Source organism: Clavelina lepadiformis, chromosome 7, assembly GCF_947623445.1.
Source record: "Clavelina lepadiformis chromosome 7, kaClaLepa1.1, whole genome shotgun sequence".
In the NCBI taxonomy this organism is placed as follows: domain Eukaryota; kingdom Metazoa; phylum Chordata; class Ascidiacea; order Aplousobranchia; family Clavelinidae; genus Clavelina; species Clavelina lepadiformis.
In genome coordinates this window covers 20,168,765-20,192,620 of record NC_135246.1, presented here as the reverse complement: position 1 = coordinate 20,192,620, position 23,856 = coordinate 20,168,765, and the positions used below count along the sequence as shown (strand labels likewise).

General features: G+C 38.6%; 6 protein-coding genes across 8 annotated transcripts; 1 reads left to right on the top strand and 5 right to left on the bottom strand.

Moving 5' to 3' along the window:
• Positions 1–11: 11 nt before the first annotated feature.
• On the bottom strand, positions 12–1,876 carry LOC143464832 (dnaJ homolog subfamily C member 8-like). 2 transcript variants are annotated; one of them, XM_076962845.1, is made up of 7 exons: positions 1,716–1,858; positions 1,462–1,552; positions 1,294–1,404; positions 1,079–1,193; positions 845–1,011; positions 615–782; positions 12–442 (listed from the first exon to the last, which is right to left on the bottom strand). In XM_076962845.1, exons 2-7 carry the CDS (start codon positions 1,516–1,518, stop codon positions 320–322), a joined length of 741 nt encoding a protein of 246 aa, XP_076818960.1. In that variant the 5' UTR covers positions 1,519–1,552; positions 1,716–1,858; the 3' UTR covers positions 12–319. The 2 variants fall into 2 exon arrangements, with proteins under 2 accessions (XP_076818960.1, XP_076818959.1); XM_076962844.1 differs by lacking the exon at positions 1,462–1,552 and having other exon boundaries at positions 1,716–1,876.
• Positions 1,877–4,544: 2,668 nt separating this feature from the next.
• On the bottom strand, positions 4,545–8,245 carry LOC143465774 (sphingomyelin synthase-related protein 1-like). Its single transcript, XM_076964244.1, has 9 exons — positions 7,876–8,245; positions 7,287–7,410; positions 6,936–7,150; positions 6,643–6,857; positions 6,384–6,496; positions 5,834–5,986; positions 5,586–5,688; positions 5,385–5,475; positions 4,545–5,149 (listed from the first exon to the last, which is right to left on the bottom strand). The coding sequence occupies exons 1-9, from the start codon at positions 8,005–8,007 to the stop codon at positions 5,021–5,023; spliced, it is 1,275 nt and encodes a 424-aa protein (XP_076820359.1). The 5' UTR covers positions 8,008–8,245; the 3' UTR covers positions 4,545–5,020.
• Positions 8,246–10,099: 1,854 nt separating this feature from the next.
• Positions 10,100–12,634, top strand: LOC143465129 (KICSTOR complex protein kaptin-like). The gene is made up of 2 exons (XM_076963298.1): positions 10,100–10,234; positions 10,379–12,634. Exons 1-2 carry the CDS (start codon positions 10,208–10,210, stop codon positions 11,651–11,653), a joined length of 1,302 nt encoding a protein of 433 aa, XP_076819413.1. The 5' UTR covers positions 10,100–10,207; the 3' UTR covers positions 11,654–12,634.
• Positions 11,722–13,888, bottom strand: LOC143465128 (SET domain-containing protein 4-like). Of its 2 annotated transcripts, XM_076963296.1 has the most exons (8): positions 13,752–13,888; positions 13,538–13,678; positions 13,351–13,455; positions 12,855–13,239; positions 12,593–12,782; positions 12,408–12,526; positions 12,075–12,291; positions 11,722–11,996 (listed from the first exon to the last, which is right to left on the bottom strand). In XM_076963296.1, the coding sequence occupies exons 1-8, from the start codon at positions 13,801–13,803 to the stop codon at positions 11,772–11,774; spliced, it is 1,434 nt and encodes a 477-aa protein (XP_076819411.1). In that variant the 5' UTR covers positions 13,804–13,888; the 3' UTR covers positions 11,722–11,771. The 2 variants fall into 2 exon arrangements, with proteins under 2 accessions (XP_076819411.1, XP_076819412.1); XM_076963297.1 differs by lacking the exon at positions 13,351–13,455.
• Positions 13,862–14,765, bottom strand: LOC143465130 (succinate dehydrogenase cytochrome b560 subunit, mitochondrial-like). Its single transcript, XM_076963299.1, has one exon. The coding sequence runs from the start codon at positions 14,715–14,717 to the stop codon at positions 14,169–14,171; it is 549 nt and encodes a 182-aa protein (XP_076819414.1). The 5' UTR covers positions 14,718–14,765; the 3' UTR covers positions 13,862–14,168.
• A 1,347-nt stretch (positions 14,766–16,112) lies between these two features.
• LOC143466229 (solute carrier family 2, facilitated glucose transporter member 5-like) lies at positions 16,113–21,729 on the bottom strand. The gene is made up of 12 exons (XM_076964864.1): positions 21,295–21,729; positions 20,946–21,077; positions 20,606–20,737; positions 20,391–20,543; positions 20,219–20,346; positions 19,820–19,994; positions 19,014–19,144; positions 18,597–18,744; positions 18,184–18,378; positions 17,841–17,988; positions 17,562–17,719; positions 16,113–16,961 (listed from the first exon to the last, which is right to left on the bottom strand). The coding sequence occupies exons 1-12, from the start codon at positions 21,448–21,450 to the stop codon at positions 16,743–16,745; spliced, it is 1,875 nt and encodes a 624-aa protein (XP_076820979.1). The 5' UTR covers positions 21,451–21,729; the 3' UTR covers positions 16,113–16,742.
• Positions 21,730–23,856: the final 2,127 nt, after the last annotated feature.

Here is a 23,856-nt window from a genome sequence, read left to right as displayed (position 1 = left end):
AAGCGGCCAGATCTAAAAACACGACAAGCTGACATTGAGTCATTCCCAGAGGGTAAGTCATAAAATAAAAACAATAAATCTACAAAACATAACAAGGAAACACGTAAGCGAACATTTTAACAATTGTTTAAAAGCAAAATATATTCCTCAAAGCCTGAACAAACACATGGAGTGGCAGCACTGTGAGTTGTGTCGTAAAATCAACGAGAATTTAAACTCGCTTCAGAGTTTGAATATTTTCGCAGCAGTGTCTTATGATTTGTTCCTTGCATTGCATCATCCTCACTCAATGAGGCGCATGTCTGCTCCAAACAAGCTTTTATCTCTGCTCCATCTTAACTTTGGGCGGCTTGAAGCCCTTCGCCGGTTTCGCTTTCCTCTTCTTTGTTGTCTTGCCGCTCTTGAAGTCCTGCCAGCTGCTGATTCGACCTTCGCGACTTTCCTGTCAAAGATGGAAAATTTTCTCATAACAACTGTCTCAATTCTCAGTAAATTATTGATAAACATAAAAACCTTTTAATTCCCTTAAAAGCATTTAACACAATTCCTACAACAAAAGTTGAAGATTTTCATGGACCAGGACAAGCACTAAAACAAATGAAAACGCTTCATACCTCATAATTTTTGTTCCATTCTTTCTGCATTTTACTCTTTTCTTCGAGTTCTATTTCTGCCTGTCTTTGACGTTTTCGTTCGTTCATTTCCCTCATCTCCATTTCCTTCCGAACGAGAGCGAGGTCAGCAAACAACTTGCACGTCTCTTTGTGAAGTTCCACTGCGTACTGCAGAGCAAATGTGACAGATCAAGATGCGGATTGCTCGATCGAACTCGGATGAACCTCACCACATCAGGGTCGTCTTCGGGAATCTCGGTCGTCTTTCCTTCCTTCTTCAGCTTCTTTCGTAAATTTTTCAACTTTGTCTCGAGTCTGTTTTGTGCGTCTTCAACGACTCCCAGACATTCCGTCCTTTCTTTGTCATTGCTCAGAGTCTCCCAAGATTTCTTAACGGCTGGAAAAACAAAAATGTCCGATGTATTAAGGATGTCTCTGAGCAGTAAACAAGTAGGGCAGGTTACCATCAAAAGCTTTCTTTGCTCTTTCTTCATCATCTGGGTTCTTGTCGGGATGAACCAGGATCGAGAGTTTCCGATATTTTGATTTTATCTCGCTTTGGGGGGTTTCAGGAGCAACCTGCAACATATGAAAGATGAATAATACACCTGGGACGGGTTTCAAGCAAAATTTCAATGCTTTAAGATAAAACTGTGATGAAATAAGCAGAGCGGCAAACCTGTAAGACATCAAAGGGGTTCAGGTTGAAGTAAGTGCTGCCGGGACGATTAAGTCGCTCAATTTGTTGTTTTGGAGTCAAAACTGCATCAGCTTTTTCAATTTGCTTTACCTGTGGAACATGATTGACTTGATACCAACATTAACACAATATTGCTTACTGCTATACCTCTGCAGTGTGGCAAACTTGTGAAGCTATAGTCCATTTATGAGCTTTGCAAATCATAAATTGTGTGTTGTATGCTTGGTTGATTATTTTCCTGAAATGTTTAAAGTTTTGGGTCTAGTATACAACTACATCCTGGGGTTGTGTATTGCTGCGCTAGATCCCAGCATATATCAAAACATCACCTTAGGCTTAGAGCAGACTGTAAAAACTGTAATATTAGGCTGTCATACTCAAAGAAACCATTAACTCCGAACCTCAGTCATGTAAGTAGCAAATGCTGCATCTTTACTTGAAGACGCTGCACCGCTTTCCGAAGTCATCTTGGTTCCAGCAAATATGAAGGCGCAACCTTCTTCACTTAGTTCACGAATAGTTTGTGCAAGTTCAGCAGAACCAGAAGCGATCTGAATGAACCTGCAAGAGTGCTCATGGAGATTGTAGTAGTGAATGTGGCTTCACGCCACATCAAAATTAAACTCCCCCCAGTTTGAAAGTATAATATTTATATTTCAGCATGCAATGGTTTTGTATAATTATTAGCCACTTTGTTCGGTTTGATTATAACAAGGCTCAACATCTACCACAAAAGCAAGAATTTCAAAATCGTATTTGGCAAGATGATTCCGAACAGTCCGAAAAGGACGTCATAATATTTCCAAGTCGGTAAGTGGCCTTGGTAACTTGCACAAAAGCAAAATTCGGTAACTAGGTATCGAGCAGTGAGGAATCATCACCGGGTTAAACTCCTTGAAAAACTTTCCTCGTTCTTAGGATAAACAATATGTTATCATACCAATGGCAAAATACTGTTACACCAAAACCGAATCAATTATATTGAATTGTTAAGTTGGAAACACTGATAGAGCTACAAAATGCGGTAGAACGTTTTGCTCACTATTTAGAATACGAAAGAAAGATTCTCTTACAAATTGTGAAAAAGAGTTTATTCAAGCTTGCAAGCCTCCATGTTCGATATCACTCGACCATAAAATTGTTCTTTTTCACATTCTAAATATTGAGTAAAAGGAGCTACAGCAAAACACTTGTTGTTATAGAAATCATATATGGAAATAAGCATATAAAAAAAAAACAAATCAAAGTAAAAGAATAATTTATTAATGATTTCTCTTTGCTAAATTTCGGTTACTGAGCTCGCCTTGGTGCAAGTACCGATAAAAAATCATGATTCTGTGGGGATCATGTAGAAATTGCAATTAGTTATATAAATTGGCATTGTATGAGTTTTTGTATTTTTTCTCCAGTTTAGATAATGTAATGTTTGCAAAAGCTTCGTATTCATGCTAAGCTCTTATTCAAACAAAGAAATTCTAACCGACATATTGACGCAGATTGAAGTATTTCAAATAGCATTGTTTTTACGGCGTAAAGTTTGAAGTGTACTTGATGAAATGTTTGGATGACGTAGATTCGTAGAATAATAGATATTACACACATACACGTAGCAACGATAAATTAACATGGCGTTAGCTGATTGGCTGACGTGTATGATATAAAAGTTTAAGCTTGGTTCAAATCACCCCCTGGAAGCTCTGGCCGGCGAGTCTCTGCAAGGGCTTGTCCCTTCAGGACTTGCTAGTACTTCTCTGGGCTCTTGGAAATTCTCTCTTCTCTGAGTTATTTCCCTTGTTCTGCTAAATTGAAGTTATTACTGAATTATTATGAAAGTGGGATCATGGTGTAAATATTGCTAATTTGATACAACTTATTCGGATAATATAACAACTAAACTTTATGAAGTTGGTGTTGATTTAAGAAGCAATATAGAGACAGTAAACGCAACGGAGTCAAAGACAATCATTAGCGGAGTCAAACAGTCAGACTTGGCTTAGGCCAGTCTAAAACTAATCCAACACCACATCATCCCCATAATTCCGTTCGTAATTTCTTTCAGTTTATTATTTCAAACTTTGCTCAAAATACAAGAACGAAATCATACGTGACCTTACTTTATACGAGCAACGATGGAAAGATTTGGAGCATTCACCTTTAACGTATCAGGATGTGTACTGGACGTGTTACAATAATATCCTTGTATGTTACATGCCGGCGTTGCGACTTCCGTCATTCCTGTAGTCGAGCGAAATGAACGGTGAAGTTTGATGACGTTTACGACTGTTCATTGATACTGACAAACCTCATCTCAAGGCGTAATTATACCTGATTAGTGGTTGTTCTAGTTGGCTTGCATACGATCCGATAAACACATATTTATTTCCAGTTGTTTTATCAGTTTGACCTTCAAGTATAAGGTATAAGTATCAGGGATAATCGTGCGTTTATTTTAAATGCAAAACAACCTAAACGTTATACCACGTTGAAATAAACTCAACAAATCCCTTTCTATAACCTACAAACCGCAATGAAGCCGATCTTACAAAACTTATTTGAATACATGAAGTTTTCAACCACGTCAACAATGGGCGTGCGGCAATTTGTTTATGCAACACATTGGTGGCTAAAACAAACGTTTTTAAAGTAAAAACAAAAAAGAAACGTTGTTTGCTTCGCATTCAGAGGTGCAGGCAATAGAAATTAGAAACTAGTTTGTTTTAATTAGAATTATATTTGTGTTTCACATTCATCAAGATTTTACCCTATTTCTCTTGTTTGTCAGCTTTGTCTACCTAGTTACCACCTTCTATGAAAATAATGTCTTTATCTACATTCCACAACATCCTCCAATCCCATCTCTCCAAACCCAGCTTTAACCAAATCACCAGCTGCCAACATCCTACCTCTATCTTGCACGTTTAAAGCCTACGGAGATTTTCCCGTTCAATGATTGTTTGTAAACACAACGAGTTTAGCAGCGTATTTTTTGCTCCTTACGGTCTGTGGCAAAAAATTAACACTTGCTGATTTGTCCTATGTGATGTCTCTGTTTTATGAACTTGTGTCGTAACTTTCTGGAACATCAAGCCCAGATGCCAAAGACAGTTACGTGCAAAAACTGATGCGCCAACTCACGCTGCTTGGTGGGTCATGATTCTTGAGGTGACAAAATGCAACGACTGTCGACAGTCCGAGGCATGATTTCATGAACATCATATTTTGGAAGCGACTTCATTCATATCGAATTTATTTGAAGAAAACATTTCGCCTAAACTGGCACATTGCCAGATTGGGCACGTCGCTGCATTTGAAACAATCACAAATGTGTTATAACAATATCACATGATCTACACTCACATGCACAGAAACACAAGCTCAGGGTAAAATAAAACATGCAAGTTGCCAATAAGCAAAGACAGTTGTAGCGATGATGAGTAAATGTGGCGACCTGCATGGCCGCAGACGAATAAAAACTTCATGAAAAGCATCGAAATGATAATACACGTTAAGACCATGATATAAAGATGCATTGTGTAATAACACATAATTTACAGAAGATGAAAAGTCATCTCATGGATTTTATGCATATGACTACCCCTCATAATAATACTGACTAAATAACATGATCACTGCGGCATCAGCGATCGCATTTCAAACACTCGGTACATTCCCGACCAGCCAGTTGTACACGATCTTCAACCTCAATCTAACCAGTCTTGGATTTCACGAGTTTGAAAAATTCTCGCAAGTTGTCGGTAGAGAGAGGCCACTCGTATTCATTCGGGATCTTCCCGGGCACATTGCATTCAAAATATGAGAGAAGTGGAAACCAAATCTATCAAATAGGAGAGAATGTTAAAAATTGACGCACAGCTTTGTATGAAGCAGGTTTAGATGGTCTGGTGGCTCTCAGTATCTGGTGCAATTGTTTGCAATAAAATGTTCTGGCATTGTTACATCATTACTTGACTCACATGAAGGAGCGTTTGTGACCTTGTGATCTAGATTGTTATTACAGAGAAACAAGATAAATAACTGGGATAAAAGTAAATGGATTAATTTACACTCACCCTAATTCTTTTGCTGTGCCAGTATGACCTGGTGTTGGCAAGCATGTGGTAGTAGAGAAATATCCTCGAAGTCACGTAAAATGCAATCAACCTGGGGATGGGAACAATACGCTCTCAAATATTGTTTTCATAAAAATCAAACAACACTGAAGTTGCTCCATGGCAAGTTAAAGAAAACATAAGTGTGACGACGAAACTTACACATCAATTGAGTAGTGTTCATGAGCGGCCAGCACAAAAAACACTCCAAAGAGATTAAGAACCCATGAGACTGTGTGGATATAATACATTCTTAAGGGAGTGTCTGGAAAGGAGGTATCATTATAAACTGTGGAACCGAAAACATCTGTGTTAATTATTTTTCAAAATAGAACAACATGACCCTCTTCTGTTGCTACAGCTGCATCGAAGACAAAATAAGTTACTGTTTAATGTAAATGCAAACTCACACTCGGTTATGAGGTGGTTGAACAGGGTGAGGTAGGCTGTGTGTCCACTGAACATGTAATCTCCGCAGCTGTGCACTCCAGTCAGTGTCATTCCCATGCCCAGAACTATCTCAGTGGCTCGAGATATTCTCTGCCACGCCGAGTTGTACATCGCTGTATGACATGACATAGCTGGTTAACACAAGTCTTATTTTTTGAGGAAAATGTTCAACAAATGGGTGGAAGGCAGCTTATACATGAGGCTTCGATCAATGAACAAAAGGTAAAACTTTGAAGGCTACTACATGTTAAATAAACATTTGTAAATAATATCAGATTTCAGGGGTGCAACTTGTACAAAAATACGCGTCCACCTAAATCCTGTTGAAAATTGATTAATAATCACATGCAAATGCCTAAGGATTAGAAACAATGATATTTTTAATAGTTATATTATAAGTCAAGAGAAAGACAATAATGTCTCTAAAGATGAAAGTCGCATCTCTAACGAATCAACTACATCAAACTAATTTCTTCCAGAAAACCAGAATACAAGACAGTTACGGAATACCAGTGCACTGCAGATGTTCCCCTGGCACGGAGAGAGAAGTGACAAACATGGTGCAGGATCGAAGGAGGAAGATGGTGCTGGCAATGCTGAAGAATCGACGAAGAAGAATCGCTCTGATGAGTAGAAACATCGCTACGTTCAAGCAACGTGGATCGGAGTTTGTTACTGATTCATGTTTAACTTCGATTTGCATTGACAGCTGTTGAAAACCTCACAAAGTGAAGTTGAAGCACAAATAAATTTGCATGAATCAACTTGCCTGTGCTTGTGAAAAACGAGGATGATCATCCAAAATGAAGCCAAAATAAGACCACAAAGCTCGGCAAGTTTAAAAGCAAAAGGCATGAGTGGAATATTATCGAGAAATATATCTGGCAGAGGGGGGTGCTTCTGCTTGTCTGGGACCCGCTCATGGACGAGAACCATCGTGTACGCGGTTATCCACGACACAACGAACGCGTACCCAAAACTAACCTGTGACAACAGCAACAAACCATGAAGATGAACCAATGATCAAGTTTAGATCAACAATTTCATGCAACCTTCATTTACCAGAAGTTTCTTATACTCTGGGAGTATTCTGTTCTTTTTATAGATGACAGTTTCACAATATTCAGTTCCGTCGGAATCCACAATACATTGAGCATCACTCTCTTCAATGTCGCTTGATATGTCGTCTTTATCAAACGGACTGTTGTTGCACTGATATTGCTTTCTTTTCTTCCGAGCAGTGAACCTGCCGTTCATTTGCTTTCTTCCATCTTTATCTGTTTAAAAATATTTCTTTAATACGATTATAGAAGACAAAACTGTCACCAAAAACAATAATTTTTTCTGAGTTTAAACAGAAAATTATCAACATAGAAATAAAATGAAGAGTTATAACTTCAGCGAACAGCTCACCGATCACGTGATTAAGTGCAGATTTCTTCTCGATTCTGGACTTTTCTTGAATCTGTTTTAAACACTTTCCGAGCTTTTTAATGTCGGCGAGCTTTTGCAGCTGAAGAGGCGGATTCCTCAAATCCTTGTGACAAAAAGTAATTCAAGTCATTATGTTATGATCAAAGCTAAGTCCCGGACTGCAGAGAATGGCAATTTTTGCCGAGATCTTAGGTGTGCACGGTGACACGTGGCCAATGGCTGCCCGGAAGTTGTGATAGGAGAGAAATTGGGGAAAAATCAGTGTTCCCTGTTTTCTTTTTTAGTTTAGAGATATGACTTTTAATTATTACTTCTGCAAATTAAAGTAAAACATAGCTCGGCTGTGCTCCTGCCATACTGTTCAGCCTGCTGGGCTTAGTCTAAGTTTATTCAAAGACTGATAGATGCTAGAGTCAAAACAAGTTGAAAACGGTCAGTGTCCTTCCTGTGTATCACAGTATGAGACGCTGGTCAAACTATTTTGGTCTAGGCCTATCAAGATTATTTTTCCTTTTATGGTTATCTCGTAACCGTTCTGAGTACAGCAGTTTCCAAAATGAATACTTACTTTTTCAGTTAAGCTCAGCAGAACTTCGCCATCAACACCATGTACGTCACAAAGAACGTAACAATACTCTTCAAAGCCTTGTGTTTTCAGCCATTGCCCTACCTCTGCGCAACTCCATTCCGATATTTGCATAATTCAGAAAACATGCAGCCAGCAGCGCTATTGCTGAATGTGGAATACAAGTCATCAGTAAGTAATCAAATAGCGCGATATTACGTACCGGTAATTTCACTTTACTTTAAACAACTTTGTTCTAACAAAACAAAGAAAGTAAAAACAGGCCCACAAGCCCTAAACGCTTACGCAGCAATGCGTGAACCGACACTTTCCGCATGGAAGTGTGCTCTTACTAATTTGTTTACGTTGGCAGAATTGTGACACAAACCAGAATTAAAGATCTTGACCAAAGTCCAACGCGAGGTGGCGCTAAATTCCCTCCTATTGGCCGTTTTCTTCGTTGTTTATTACTATACGCTGTTGTACCCGGGAAGTGCTTCATAAAATTAAGTAGATCAGTCATAAGTAGTCTGACCGGCTTAGTTATCCCACACTGGCCTTTACATCTCTGAAAAAAATTAAAGCCAGAAACTTTGGGCACTACTAGAAGTGCATTCAAGGCTTTTAGATCCCGGGCAAAATGAAAACTTAGAAAATATGGACTTGGTTGAGGGCACTGAGACTATTTAATAAATAAGTATAAGTTAGTTGTGATGTCATTGGCGGGGAGTGCCACACAAATATCTCCCACCTTAATTTGGTTGTCTTTTACGGATAACATTGGACGTGTGGGCGTGTAGACTACCTTACTTTTTACTTCTGTGTGATCTTCCGTGTTCTGAATTGAGTTCGATTTCATCAGTTAGTTTCACGTGCACGTGTTACGGAGTAAGTTTTTGATTTGCTGAAAGTTAAAATTACGGTTTTGTGTCATTGTGTGTGCTATATGAAGGACACGCAACCTTCTGTAGGAGTCAGACAGCTTTAACGGAGCCATCACTCAATTCCAACAATCTTTCAGTTTCTAACTTGACAAGCTCACTGCACCGCATGTCTATCACTCAACTCAGATGACAAGACAGAATTAATTTGCAAGCCTGTCTGACGTGCCGATGCTTATTTGACATCGCAACCTTAGTATTGAAAATCAGCAAAGTAAGTCTGCCAGCCAGGTCGTGCATGCGTGAATGAAACAGCAATGCAGAAAGCACGCTAGAAACATACAATGGTGGGAAAAACCTTTCTAATCTCCGTTCTTTGATTAGAAATGTCTAGTTGGGTTGTTTTAGAAAGACAGTGTTTATGAAAGCAACAACCGGCTGTAAGAAAATAATAGCGATTGGTGGTTTCCGTTCACTTATTAACAAGTTTTGGTAATATTTAAAAATTTTAAATGCTGTGGTATTTATAGTTAATTGACATATCTCTAAATTAATATAGGTTACTTAATTGCAATCATACATATAGATAACTTAGTCAATTTATAAATTTTGCACGTTTTAACGTTTTCTTTCTTCCGATAACTCTTTGTTCATAGATTCTTTGTTTTATTCTTATGAGACGGTTAACATTTTACTTTTAGCAGCTTCACAGACACTCAGTTGGTACTTTGAAAGGTAACGGTACCGGTATTTGGCAAAAATTGTATCAACGGCTGTATTCGGAACTATTTTTAAAAAGTAGTTAGGTACTTTGTCGGTACCATTTCCGGTAATTTTTGTCTAAAGGATGTTGCTGCAAATGCAATGTTTGCCGTTATAATGGTAAAGATTATTCCAGGTCAAAACATATGTGACGTTAATCGCTTGCAATTTTACTTGACATTTCTGGATTAAAAAGGTTAGCGGATGCCAAAATTAGTATTAAGGGTTAATTAACATGTGTTTTTGAAAACATACTTGTTCAAACTTTGAAATAATCACGTGAAAAGTACAGAGTACCGGGACCGACTTAAATTTCTTGAAAAAGTAATTCGGTACTTTTTTCAAAAGTAACGTCGTTTCCGGTATCAGTACTAAAATAGTTCCGCGGTACTGCCCACCTGTGCAAACAATGACAGAAACCAAGCTATACATAACGACAAAAGCAGAAATGAATTTTTTTTTTAAAGATGTCTATGCTTAAGCACTACTAGAAAAAAATCCCTAAGCCGCTCCTACAGAGCATAGACATCCAAGACGGTATTGCAGCATAGGCTCATATTATATTTCGCATTTATATTTCAACTCAAACTTTTAGCCATGTTGTCTGAAGATCAGTCTTCAAAAAAGAAACTAATTAAGCTGATAAGATACTGTCAAGGTGAACAGTAACATTTTTAACAACTAATCAACCAATGAGGCCGATTCAGGACTCAGGGAATGTGAGTTTGAGAGTGTGATGATGATAGCTCAGCATATGTTTTCAGGTCTATGTTATATTGAATATAAACTCACAGCGGTTTTGATTTCCATGCTAGAACGCTTATTTAAGTGTGATTAGAACTGTCGGTGTATTCTCTAAATAGATGAGTGTGCGGCCACTAAGTGATGAGCTCTTTCATGAAGCCAACTTTGATGCCCTTCCCAGCCAGAGCAGCATTTATGGCGTCACATCACTCTGCAACATCCCGCACCTTTCCAACAAAATACTCGTCGCACTTGCAAAGGGAAGAATCTTCGCTTGTGAGTATCATAAGCCTGCCAACCCCAACTACGACGTGCTCGGTGTCAACAGGGAAGTGACATTCACGTACATCCCGGCAGATTGTCACATCATCTCCATCGACAACTTCAGCTGCGCAGCGCGGGGGTTAATAGTTGGTGTGACATTCTGCAAGGAACTGAATGAGAATTTTTTCAATGTTTATTGCAATTATGGCGACGATGTTCCCTCTGGACAAGAATGGAACCTGGACAATGTTGCTCAAAATTGCCGAAGCTTCAACTTGACTTTCACCCCGTACCAGCTCACACACTGCAAGGTTCTGTGCCCACAAGGTGAGGAGCAAACTGGAGGAGACACTGCCCAAGTCAGAGAGCAGAGGACAGTTTTCATTTTACTGGGGAGTGATCGCAGCTTTCATGTCTACGCACAGAATGAGGTGGAATTTGTTGAGGAACCGACCAAGAAATATTTTTGTGAGCTCGATTCCATTACAAAGCAGCCAATCTTCTTGGAGATGAAGAATATCTCCGACATGAGGAGGCTCTCCATCGCAGGATATGAATGTGGCTCGCTTAGTATGTTTTTGGTCGATTCGTTCAACAATTCAATCACTGCATCGTGGACAATAGAACACGACAGTCCTATAGTGCAATGCCAGTTGTTTGCAAATAACAGAGAATCGAGTGAAGGGGTTGAGCACAATGTGGTTGTTGTGAGCGCCAGGGAGGAAGCGATGATCTACAGGAACCTCCTCGCATCCGGCTTCTCAAATCCTCTCGTCTTGTCTGGGAGTTCAAAGTATGACTGTGTGACATGCTGTGCAGTGGCTGATGTCAATTATGACGGGATTAAAGAAGTGTTGATTGGGACGTTTGGTCAGAGGTTGCTGGCATACTCGTCTCAGGCAGATCGGCAACCTTACACTCAGCAGCAGCCTATGTGGACAAGGAATATGGCTCATCCTGTTCTGAGTATTAAGTTCATGGATATGACTGGAGACAGTATAGAAGACATGGCCGTCATCTCCAGCAAGGGAGTTCACATTTTCCAGTCTGACCTGGTCATGCTTCTCAAAATGTGCAAATCAAAGATCATTCATAAAAATGTGGATGATAGATTCGATAAAAGTGAATAATTCAGTTTTCTTTTGCTTTGCCTCTTACTGGAATGATTTAAGCACAAGTAAAAAAAGTTTTGTATCCGTAAGAAATTCAGGGATTTTTAATTTAATACAGTTGCAGATGCGACAACATTCAACTAAAATCACAAAAGCACTGGTTGGAATTAATAAGCTCACAATTGATTTTTATGATATTGTTGTAAATGTTCCACAACTTTGAAATCATTTCCACGATCAACTTGTCATTGGGTTTACAAATTACAAGTTGTCGGTTGCATCTAGTGATAAATCCCGTCACAAATTCCCTCTTCTTTGTGCATATTCTTAACAGTATCCGGCGAGCACTTTCTAAAACTTCCTGAAATAATAGTGACAGACTTTATTTATCGATAATTCCACCATCAGATGGCGGCGATGTCATCAATAGACATCTCACCTGACAATGTTTGGACGGGAGTTTGTAAGCGAGGAGCGACAAGAACGTGGCTTCGGGATTGTCGACGCAATCAGAAGCAAATAACTGCAGAAGAAGAAGAGTGATGGACAACGACCATGAGGGGGCGACATACGTGAAACACAAACCGCCGTTGATGGAATACTTTTCAAGCAGAGATGTCATCATATCCGCCACGTTTTCTTCAAAGTTGTGATTTCTATGTGACAAATGGCATATTGGCAAGTGTTTGCAAAAATTGAACTGCTAAAGACAAAACAACGTCATCCAACGATGCCTCATCAAGGTTTTCAACATATTCCAGCGCCATCTTACTCAAGGAGATCCCTCCACTGACAAGGAACATTGTCGTCATAGTTGGTCTGGCTCTCATCTATGAACCCATATTCTGTGAGAAGGAAGCCATTGCTGTGCGCCCCATAGTGGATGAACACCTCAACAACACAGCAAGAAAGCTGTTATTCGCTATTTCAAAAGTTATTTAATAAAAATCAAATTACTTGTGAATATTTTTTGACTGAATTTAAAGTTTTGATCTCAAACTTTTTGGATAGTTTGTTGTATTTGGCCTCGACTCGTGCACCGACTGAATGGTTGAGTAAGTCAAGGAAAGGGACCAGGAAATAGTTGTCTGCTTCAGAAGGCTGAAGCCCCTTCAGCGTTGGTGGGTCATGGTCTGAGTAAACGCATCTGCAGGGAAGTAGGCGGTGTGATATGTGCAATAAAGTGCAGGTTGGTAGATAGTGAAGTTTATTATATCACCTTGTATTAACACAGCACCAAGCCCACTTGTACTCTTCTGCTGATATTTCTTCCTGCAAGAGTCCAAACGTTCCGTCTCTCCCACAAAGTTTTTGCAGAAGTTTGTGCTTGGCAGCCACACAGATCAGTTTGTTTATTAACTTGACTTGACCTTCAACCTGAGACCTGGTGCTGACAACCTTTCTGAGCAAATCTGATGGCAGAAGACAGAGGACATCGCTGTTCCAACATACGGGATGGGTGAAATGATCTGGCAGCACCTTGACGTACTTGTCCCACTTTCCAATCGGTACGTTGCTGCCTTTTTCAGCTGAATTAAGTTTGCGTCTCTCTTCAATCAGGAACAAGCAAAGTGCGTGAATCCCTGTTATTTGGATATTTTTGTCTAAACAGTAAAACAATTTAAGCAAAACTATACATCAATATTACCAAGTTGAGTGAGACACATATGGATATATCAACAGCACTTAAGCTGATTGCTCTATACAAGTTTCACCAATGCTACTGTGGAGTCCAAGTACAGATTTAACCCAATGTGACTCTCTGCAGGCTTTTGCAACCCCAATCAACACTTCACAGGGTGTCGACAGAATCACATCGCCTAAAACATGACGGGATAGTTCAGTGAACATTATGATTAAACTCTGACAATTAATTAAACAAATTCTTGCAATCTTCTCCACCTGGATAAAGATTCTTCTTTGCAATTAAACCACGTCCAGTTCCCTTAAATTCTGCCACCGCCAGCCCGTCCGCTTTGAAACTCACAGTTTTCATCCATCGTTGAAGGTCGATCAGATTTTTGTCAACTTCTTTAAAAAAATCTAAAAATAAAAACATTCATTCAAGTCGATGTCAAACTGACAAACCCATGTGAGAACAAATTAAATATTTCACCACGATCTTTTCTCTTTCTTTGCCGCGAAGTCCTTCCTCTTGCGCTTCTCATTCAAAATCAGCAAAGTGAGTTCAAGAAAACTCTGTCTTGTGCACATCACCTACTCCTGCTACAGCACAAATAAATACAAAACCACATATTTTAAATTTATCAGAACATCAATTAATTTGCGGATAAGCGAAGTGACAGAGAAAACAAAAAATTTCCAAAATAAAAGTTACATCACAAACACCATTATTATAGACTTCAACAAGTTTCAATGAAACAAATTTGTCAAAACAACATGTTATTAACATTTTAACTTGAATCCCACAAATTTATTTGGTTCAACCAGAAATACAAGATAAATGATATAACTGAAAATAAGCATCATGCGGTTGCAAAATTTCACCAAATTAATCATCAAAGAAATAATGTTATTTTTGGTTGATCTTGTTCCAAGGAAGAATGAAAATGACGGCCAACAGAGTGCTGAGGGCCAACACGAACCATCCACTTTGATAGACTTCCGCGATCTTCAAACCGGAAGCTCTGTCCCACATGAGGTGTCTCAAACCATTAATTGAATGGAAAATTAACGGCCAAGCAACAATAAACTTTAAGTCGAGGAGAAATCCGGAGCCTAACCAGGAGCTGTGGAGACTTTCTGCAAATGCCAGGATCGGAGCAACAGCAGTTCCTGGAAGCAAAGTGGAAAATGCGAAACCACTTGTGAGTGCAGCCAAAGCAATTCCTGTTGCTCTGTGAGTTATCGAAAGCATCGATGTCAGTTGAGGTTTGTAAATCGTCAGATGGGGTGACATTGGCCGATTTACTGATTTATTTTTTGCCCAGAAGTCATCCATTTGTTTTTGTGCAGACCCACTTGATTTATTTGCACTAAATATTGCGGCAAATAGTTCAGGACGACATCTGTTACTGAGCACCAGATGTTGCTTGGACAAAACTCTGCTCAGCAATGACATTTTTATTAACTTACGATTCTGAAAGTTAGAAAATATTTTGTCAATAATTCAAACAAACAACAGTCACATAGATAGGCTACAGAACTACTTGCTTTAATCTAGAGTATGCCATACTCCGCTTTAACTCCAGAGTATGGCAGTTTTTGCCAAAATCTCGAGGGTACCGAAGTGCACTACGACTCATACTGAAGCGTAAGCTTCCGCGTTGTGGTAGGCAAGGTGCGGCCTTACAATGATAAAAAACAGAGACAAGAGTAGTGTCTCGTTTTTAGAGAAAGATCGCAATTCTTCCATTGTGCAATATCATTTCAGCCAAAAAATCTCGGACGTGCACGTGCATACTCAGTTTAAGAACCACTGCCCTAGGGCATAGGCTAGCTAATTTGTTGCCAAAGGTTCTGTGAGCCAGAAGCAAGTATTGAGGTAATTATGGGGTCACACTGGAAAGTGAGGCAGTTTTTGATGAGAAATCATGCACGTACAGACGCAAATTTGTTAATTAATGTTTGCAAATTTATTATAAATTGGTGCGTTCATTGATGAACCTAGTGCCTGCAGTTGCCACATTTTACACCATGATGGATCATGGCCAGGATATATTAGTTAGTTCCGACTGAAAAGTAGGCCTGGCAGTTTTCGTTGAGAACTCGTGCATACGAAGACAGAAATTTTGGCGTACAGTGAAGTCTTAATTCTTTGTTAATTTTATATTAATCGGCGTTCAAGTACTTGTACAATAAACGTACAATACTTTTTGTTTATTTATTATAAATTTCCATAAAGATAAAAAAGTTTGGTGTACGAGCAGTCATGTTTTATCATAATTTCCACAACGGGTAGCAGTTGCAATCACCAAATTATATAGCTTGGTAAAAATCTCATTTCAGCCCTTACAGTCGCAAAACTTCTAGAAATTGTCTTATAGCTGACAGTTATGACTTGAGACTCGTAAGTTATGAGCACCGGTACCCATTAACCGATATAGCCTACTGTACAAGTTCAGAAGTTATACTAAGTACCGCTCATTTGCTAAACCTATATTTCTGTGTTCTGACGGGTTCCTTGAACCGTAGGCTTTGGCGAGGTTAAGCACATTTATAAGCCTTTTGATGTTGGCGTTGTGCGGCTGAAAAGGTTAGCCTACATGAAGGGTAGCAGTTTACCGGCAGACCGTGACACCAGCACGACCATACGATGCTTATAGCTGTTAACAAGCTTATAAATTGCAAATTCTTCGTTACGAGTCAGAATTATGACAACCGACGAGGATATGCTTTACAGCACAGAATCCGATCACTCAGTCACTCACAGTCTGCGGCGTCATTGACTATGTTTTTCAGAAGCATAAGATAACATCATTTAATTTTAAAGCACTTTACTGCCACCGAGCAATAATTCCTGTTGATTATTTATTGTCACTACATGTCGCAAAAAACACTTCTACATTCAAAATGAATTGAGATCTGTATCATAATTGCAAAGTGCTCACTATCGATTGCAAAATACTCCGCGATGAATTAGACTTTAGACAAATGACGAATGCAGAAATTATCTGGCCTTGTTTTGGTCTTGGAGTTATAAAAGCGATATTTCTTTTAAGCACGCATGCGCAGTCATGCACAGTAAGAAGCCAGCAAAATTGTACACTGGAGCAGGAAATGCATAGCACAGTAGTAGAACATGGAGATTTGAAACAAAAACCAGTAAATTAGACCATGCCTGAACATCGCAACGTCATAGACAATGACGTCAACGTACCATAAAAGGAAAATATCACGTGGTACTTTAGGTATCTGACTCTTATAAAGGTGGTGAAAAAGTTACGTCATAAGCAAGTTGGCATCAACTGACAACTTTTATTAAGTCGAAGTGAGCATAAAGTCAAATAATACTCAAATAAAGGTTTCTGGCCACTTCTACGAACCATAAAGTTTTCAGTCCTAGTTTCTTTCCAGAGACCATGATCATCGTGTTGCCAGCTGCAACCCAAAAATCCTCCGCTGATATTTCAACAAACTCATGTTTTCAGGCTGATGACGTCATGTTTGGTGTCTCCAATGATATTTCTTGTACACAGAAGTTACTGGAGTCATGTGATTCACTACAAAATGTCTTATTCTTGAAAATTTGTTGAATTTCAACAAAAGACCGATCTTTAGTTTCTGGGACGGCGAAATAGACGAAGACGGCGACGGCGAAAGCGATCGACGAAAATATCAAGAATGTGAACCCTCTTAATGCAGCCTGGAAAAATAATTGATAAAATAAACAAACAGCAAGTGCCATCTGTAGGGGGCAATATAAAATCCGGGGCAAGTTGCTATTTCAAAAAAAAATTGAAAACAGTCAGAATCACGACATTGCACCCGTATAAGTTATTACACTCAGAGAATTATTCGAAGGCTGCTTTGAACGAACATAGAAGCTAAAACAATAGAAAACATATTTACTAACCAAATGTTTCGGTCGACACACTGCTTTAGTGTTTTAGTGATAGGGCAAAAGGTTGAAAGAGGTTATTTGAAGATCATACGTCACATATGAGCACCAACAAACCAGCAACCGTTTTATTTTGTGGCTAAGCTTGCTCATAACGCTATGAAAACGAGTTAATAAATTTATTGCTAATTTCTTGGCTCTAAAATTTATTCGTTGAACACATGGTCCAGTTTAACGAGGTCTACGACATGATTGGGATGTTGGAGTCTGGAAGGACGGGAAGAGACGAAAGATTCATTTAACTTGTCAAAGCGGATACAATCACAGCGGAGCTTGCGCATATCCCTGGGTGCAATGTAACAGGAAACCGCGACAATTATAAATCAAGGTTAATAGAAATCTTACTATCATGTATGGAAATAAAACAACAACAAAGGTGAAAGAAGTCCACAGGCACAGGCTGGTTGTCATCAGGGCTGCCGTGCGAGATGTTTGGGGATAAAATTCAGAAACCGCAAGCAAAGTGATCGCTCCCGGTCCAATGGCAAAACCAACAAGGAAACCTGAAAGTAACGAGAAAATATAGAACTTCCGAATCAAACCAGACAACACAGTTCCCCCAAGTTCACCAAACAACCAAATTCTAACAAAAGTTTGCATGAAAATGGCTGATAATGGCCACACCTGAAATAAACACGATGGACAAATAGGGAATCCAATATGCCAGGTGACCAATCTCGATGGTGATCGTCAAAAGCAAAAGGGTGATCCCCTCAATGAGATATCCGATTAGGAGAAGTTTTTTTCGTCCAACTCGTTCGATTGTAAATGGCTGAAATTTTATTTTTTCATGAAGAAATGTTAAAAACATGAAACAAAATCTCAATTTGTGGAAATTTCTTTTAAAGAGAAGCGCTTGCAAGTGCAACACTGGTGTAAAGAAGAATTGATATAAGCTGTAAATAACTGGCCAATATCAGTACAAGCTGCTAAAACCAAGAAGACAGAACTAACAATCAACTCTTACTGGTATAACAGCAACGACAAGGAGGGTAGCAAAGGGTCCAAGACTCGCATACTGAACATCACTGGCTGGGATCCCGACTGCAACATAAAACTGTTTCAAATAAGCTACGAGCCCGTTTAAACCTGTCAGCTGGTAAAAACTTCCCAAAACCATGGCAGTGATCAATTGAAAACGCAATGCAGGGGATTGAAACAACTGAAACATTAGAAGAAAATTATTTAAGTTTAAAGGTTTAAAAAGATTTACTTACTACAATCTGACATTGTTAGTAGAAGTGAAAAGTAAAAACCAGAATTAATAAAATAGACAAAGTTATGTATAATTATGTATAATATAATTAGATAATTAATAAAACAGAAAAAATTAACAAAACAACATTGAGCTTAAAATTTAAAATTAACAAATCCTCCAACCTGAACAAGACTCATTTGCTTGGACGATGCTTGAGATTGAAGTTCAGTTTCCATTTTATCGAGTTCATCGGAAACGTCTTCACACTTCCTCAGCTTCATGAGCAACTTCCTCACTTCTTCCTTCTTGCCTTCTGTGATGTATAAATGCCTGGATCGTGAAGAAACAATGCACAATTGAGGGATCAGAATACACCGACATAAATTTCTTTACAGACATATTTGGCAAATCATTTGTAATCTATATTCTATAGAGCTTACAATAAGTTAAATAAACATATCTCTAAATAGCAATCTAACTATGAGCAACTTTCAACAAATGCACATTTGAATTCACACCAGAATTGTTTCCAGAAACACATCATTTTCAGAAACACTAAATAAAATAAATCTACATAGAAGTGTAAACATCGAACCTACCACAACATCACATTGCAATGTACCTTGGGCTCTCCGGCATGAAGTAAAAGAGAGAAATGAAAACAAGTGATGTTGTTTTTCTGACAAATTGTTTTCTCTGAACTTTCTTTTCGAAACATTGTTGCCTTCTGCTGCATTAGTGTGTTTGTTTTGGTTTATTTTCACTAAACTTTTCCAACTTTTGTCCAAATTTCTTCCTGCTCTGCTCTTTGGACTGTTTCACTGCTTGTGCTGCAGTTTTTCAATCCTCAACGTACCGAGCTCATGAAGCAGGCAAAGACCTGTCATAAAGCCAGGCTTTGATAATCCTTTACTTTTGACCTGACTAGGTGCTGTGCTAATTGTCATAATTAGCTTTATTTCTACAGAATTCTTGAGAAGATCAGATCTGAGCACAGTTTGAACATGTCTTTGGGAACAAAGCTTCCTCCATCATAGCATGAAACTTCAACAAGGCAATCAAAATAAGCTGACACGACAAGGCAGTAGCCCGTGAATAATTGTCACTCAATAATAAATGCATTGTGACAACAAACAAAACAACATCTTAAAATTAAACTAAACTATGCCCGAAATTGGCATTTTTCACTGAAGGGCTTTGCAACTTGAAAATGTTTGAAATATTTTTTCTCAGAGAATATTAATTTTAAACAACAGGTATATGACAGCTTGTGGCTGTACACAGTTTGGAAATCGCTTCCGTCTATAATTCATATTCATACGTATTAATGTGTACGATGGTCATTTCCTACATAATGTGGAATTAGTCAGTAATCCTGGTATTGGTGATAATATGACCAATGTCAAATCATCTTGAAATAGAAATACAAACAAACCTCATTTAAACCTAACAGAGTCGACGTAAAAGCTCCAATCGAGATAAAAAACATGACCAAGCTCCCGAACATTCCTCGCCACTTGAGGGAGCAAACTTCGACAACATAACTTGGGGTGATGCCTTTATAAGAAAATTTTTCATTGCTGAATTAACTTTTAATGCAACGCAAGTTTAGTTGAAAATATAATACAACCTTACCATGCTTATTACATCATACAGAATCCATCAATCAGATAAAAAAACTTACTTGTAGCACAACTTGATGTCACGATGTAGCGGTCGTTGGGTGTTTTGTTTGTTTTGTCGCTGGATGGCGCTCGCACAATGCTCCCAGCACATGTTTATTAAGCACTGTTAGTTCGTTTACCGTCCCCATTCGTTTTGCACTGTCTGAGCGCAGGACATCAGTTCGATTAAAGACTTGAAGTAAGAAGGTCGTACTTGTTTTTCTTTTAATATATGAGCGAAGGTAACAGACAACTGAGTAGCAGCCTTCTGAAGCAGGAGTCAGCAACGGATCAACAACGCAGCATCGTGACAGCAACGCAACAACGTACTAGCGCAACCTTCGCCATAACGACACCAATAAGTATCCTGCCGATGACAATGACTTCAAATGACTTGAACACAGAAGTGAGTCCGAGAAACACGCTTGCTATGACCACGACCACGTGCCCGTATAACATTGATCGCTGAAGAAAATAATAACAATCAAGCTAACCCAGTTAACTTGATAATGACTTAAAATTATCACCAGTTTTCCAAACTTCTTCACAAGAATGTTAGGGATAAAGCATCCTAATATTCCACCAACTGGAAATGCTGCAACAGTTATCGTCCAAATTAAATTCAAATCGTCTTCACTCAGAGTCGTGTTGTAACGAACCTGGATCGAACATTCAATATCGTTAATTGTAAAAATTCCAAAAAAAGTTCAAATAGTGACAGTTTTGATTTTGACCCAGATTCAGTTTTGGTTGTCATTGTATAATTTTTAGATGTCTGATTTTGAATTGGGCTTAATTATTTATTCTTGGCAAAGTGTTCATGTTTTTATTAAAGCTAAATAATTCCCATTCAAGAAACCCACTTACTAGATGGTGTTCCTGAAATGCTTTTCGAGCTGGTGTTGCAATTGCGTTGATTGAAGCAGCAGAATATCCAAACATAAAATAAGCAGAAAATAGCGCCAACAGACTGGACCATACGACCCATAGTGTTAGTTTCTACAATCAAAGAACACCTTTGTTGAGCTTGTAATAAACTTTCTCACTAAGTCAATGAAAATGAACTGAACTGCAGACGAATTGGTTGATCTTGACTCTCCAGTGTGGAAACAGAAGCCATTAGATACTAATCTCATTTGCTCTCGGCCATGTTCACAATTATGTAAAAACTACACAAATAAAACAATGAAGCATCGGATAAAAATTTGGTTGCAACCTGTTCGCTGCTTGTATTTTCATTTGTGACATCATAGCATCCTTCATTCTCATTTGAACATGACGTTCCATTGTTTTCTTCCACAATTTCCACCTCAACTTGGCCATTATGAGATGATGATTCAGGCAATGACACCAACTCACGACTTGTATCCATTCTCTCGACTCAACCATCCAATACAAGCATCTCAGTGAAGCCATTTCTAATAATTTTCTTTCACAAAACAACAACCTTCCCGTACGTGGCTGATACTTTCCGGTCTTTGCATCGAGATAAATATTAGATCTGTGCTTGCACGACATAAACCATATTGACAAAAATCCGCAGTGGCGCCGTTGTGCAGATCTTACTAATGTAGATACAGAGCTTATCTGTCTTAACTTATGTTATGTTAACTTAATTTACCTGTTGAATAAATTATTTGACTCTTTTGTTGCGTGCGGTTAGAATACTCTAATCTCTTGTCAGCCGAAAGCTTTTAATATTACAACAGATATAGTTTACAAGAAAAGGTTGTTATTGTAGGTGCTGTACACTTTCTCAACATTACGCATAATCAAAAACGGGATCACGTGAATTGACCGTGAACAAATTCACCGACGACAACTGGTAGTGGTCAACTGACCGGCAACAAATTGGCCGGCGATCAAATTAACCGTGACGTAAATTGGCCGGCGATGAAATTAACCGTCGATAAATTGGCCGGCGATCAAATTAACCGGCGACAAATTGGCCGTCAAAAGGTCAAAATTCTAATTCACTATCTAGTCGCGCATCAGCTTTAATCCCAGCCAAGTTAGTATGTGTATTGCAGTCAAGGTTGCCACTCGTAGGGTTTGTTGGCCCCTTTTAGGGTGTAGGGTGACCCTACGGGTTTTTCACCTTTATTCAACTCCGACGAGACCCGCCATATTCACATGACTTCTGGAACGTCCATGTTCGAGTGTTAAATGGCGACGCCAGAACCAACAACAAAGTTGAAGGTCACCACAATCTAATAAACAAGATGTTATCAATGCAACACCCAACCATTTGGAAATTTATAGAAGCTTTGAGGAAATTGCAGAACATAAACAAAAACAAGATTGAGGCGCTCTGTGCCCAAGGGCCTCCTGCCAAAAGGAGAAAATACAAGGATCTGGATGCGCGACTTCAAACCATCGTTGAAGATTTTGCAAACCGTGACATATTAGATTTTCTCAGAGGCATCGCCCACAACCTACAATTTGCGCAATAAACTTCCTTATTTGTCAAATAACAGTTTGTGTAAATTTTAGTGCCCTTATTATGTAGTGTCATATGTGTTTTGCAGTGAACTTCTTTTAATGTTGTTACTCGTATTTCTCGTATTTCCGGAAATATTTCTGTTTATTTAAATAAATGTTTCAATGTGTATTGAAATAAAAAAAATTTTGTTAAAAACAAAGGAAATAGTTACAAACAAATATTTACTTTACATATCATATACTACCATCAACTTAAACACAATAATTCAGCACTTGCACGGTCAATTTACCTCCCAGTCAATTTTCATTCCGGTCAGTTTGTTTCCGGTTAGTTTGTTCGCGGTCAATTTACATCACGGTCAGTTTGTTCGCGGTCAATTTACGCCACGTTCAGTTGTCCCCGGTGAGTTTGTTCGCGGTCAATTTCCCGCGGTCAAATGTCATGGAACCATCAAAAACATAGTAATACCACTGCTAATAAGATGTCTATTGAGTTGCAAACACCATGACTAGCGTAGTAAGCTCATCTGACCATAGATATCTTATATATCTGTGAGGATAAGGAGATATTATACTGTATAAAATTTTGTTTACGGAAATCGGCTTTATAAAACGTGACATAAAAATGCCGACGAGCTTCTTGTTTTGTAAATCTGCTCAAAGAAGCTAAAGCATAGTGTCAATGAAATCCTGCTTCTGTTTATCATTTTTGTTCGTGATTGAATATTGCTTTACCTATTCATTGCTTCCTGCCTATCATACGTGCATTGTGAATTATTTATTCATTCAATTCGTGTATTAAGTTAATAGCTGCAACATATTTGCAGCAGCAGGTTAAGGTACCATATATCCACTTTTTATTACATATTTATGCATCTGACTCTCTCTGTGTCTCTCCGTCTGGTCACCGGTAGAAGTGCGAGCTTATAAAACGTGAAGCGATGGGAGTGAAAATATTCGACAAGAAAAACGGAGCATTTCAAAACATGTGCAGCAAAGAAAACAATGTGTTCCCAATGGGAGTTACATGCAGTTGAAGCTGACGTGTAGATAAATACAATCAGTATAAAGTTAAGAAGCGGGCATTTGCAATAAAGATTTCTTATCAGCACAGGTGCTGGAAACAACCTGCAAACGTACTAAAAGGAGTTTTTATACAAAGTTATTCAGAGTAGGTTTCCAACAATCAAACGACAGTTGAAGTGTTATCAAAAAACTAGTTCATAAACTTCAATCAATAGCCTATGATTTTCAGAAGCGTAAGATGACAACATTTAATTTTAAAGCACTTTACTGCCACCGTATAATAATTTTCTTGATTATTTATTGTCACTAC

Excerpts from the sequence above, each read along its gene's own strand:
- LOC143464832 (XM_076962844.1), bottom strand. The coding sequence starts at position 1,781 with ATGACTTCGGAAAGCGGTGCAGCGTCTTCAAGTAAAGATGCAGCATTT. Across the intron at positions 1,405-1,715 it reads TTGCTACTTACATGACTGAG|GTAAAGCAAATTGAAAAAGC; the intron begins GTTCGGAGTTAA and ends CATGTTCCACAG. Across the intron at positions 443-614 it reads AATGGAACAAAAATTATGAG|GAAAGTCGCGAAGGTCGAAT; the intron begins GTATGAAGCGTT and ends CATCTTTGACAG.
- LOC143465774 (XM_076964244.1), bottom strand. The coding sequence starts at position 8,007 with ATGCAAATATCGGAATGGAGTTGCGCAGAGGTAGGGCAATGGCTGAAA. Across the intron at positions 6,497-6,642 it reads CTCGTTTTTCACAAGCACAG|AGCGATTCTTCTTCGTCGAT; the intron begins GCAAGTTGATTC and ends TCTACTCATCAG. Across the intron at positions 5,689-5,833 it reads CAACCACCTCATAACCGAGT|ACACTCCCTTAAGAATGTAT; the intron begins GTGAGTTTGCAT and ends CCTCCTTTCCAG.
- LOC143465129 (XM_076963298.1), top strand. The coding sequence starts at position 10,208 with ATGAGGCCGATTCAGGACTCAGGGAAT. Across the intron at positions 10,235-10,378 it reads CGATTCAGGACTCAGGGAAT|ATGAGTGTGCGGCCACTAAG; the intron begins GTGAGTTTGAGA and ends TTCTCTAAATAG.
- LOC143465128 (XM_076963296.1), bottom strand. The coding sequence starts at position 13,803 with ATGAGAAGCGCAAGAGGAAGGACTTCGCGGCAAAGAAAGAGAAAAGAT. Across the intron at positions 12,783-12,854 it reads TGGTGCTGTGTTAATACAAG|ATGCGTTTACTCAGACCATG; the intron begins GTGATATAATAA and ends ACTTCCCTGCAG. Across the intron at positions 12,292-12,407 it reads CAGTGGAGGGATCTCCTTGA|AAATCACAACTTTGAAGAAA; the intron begins GTAAGATGGCGC and ends TTTGTCACATAG.
- LOC143465130 (XM_076963299.1), bottom strand. The coding sequence starts at position 14,717 with ATGTCATTGCTGAGCAGAGTTTTGTCCAAGCAACATCTGGTGCTCAGT.
- LOC143466229 (XM_076964864.1), bottom strand. The coding sequence starts at position 21,450 with ATGGATACAAGTCGTGAGTTGGTGTCATTGCCTGAATCATCATCTCAT. Across the intron at positions 20,738-20,945 it reads CATTTCAGGAACACCATCTA|GTTCGTTACAACACGACTCT; the intron begins GTAAGTGGGTTT and ends TGTTCGATCCAG. Across the intron at positions 18,745-19,013 it reads CATTGCAATGTGATGTTGTG|GCATTTATACATCACAGAAG; the intron begins GTAGGTTCGATG and ends TTCACGATCCAG.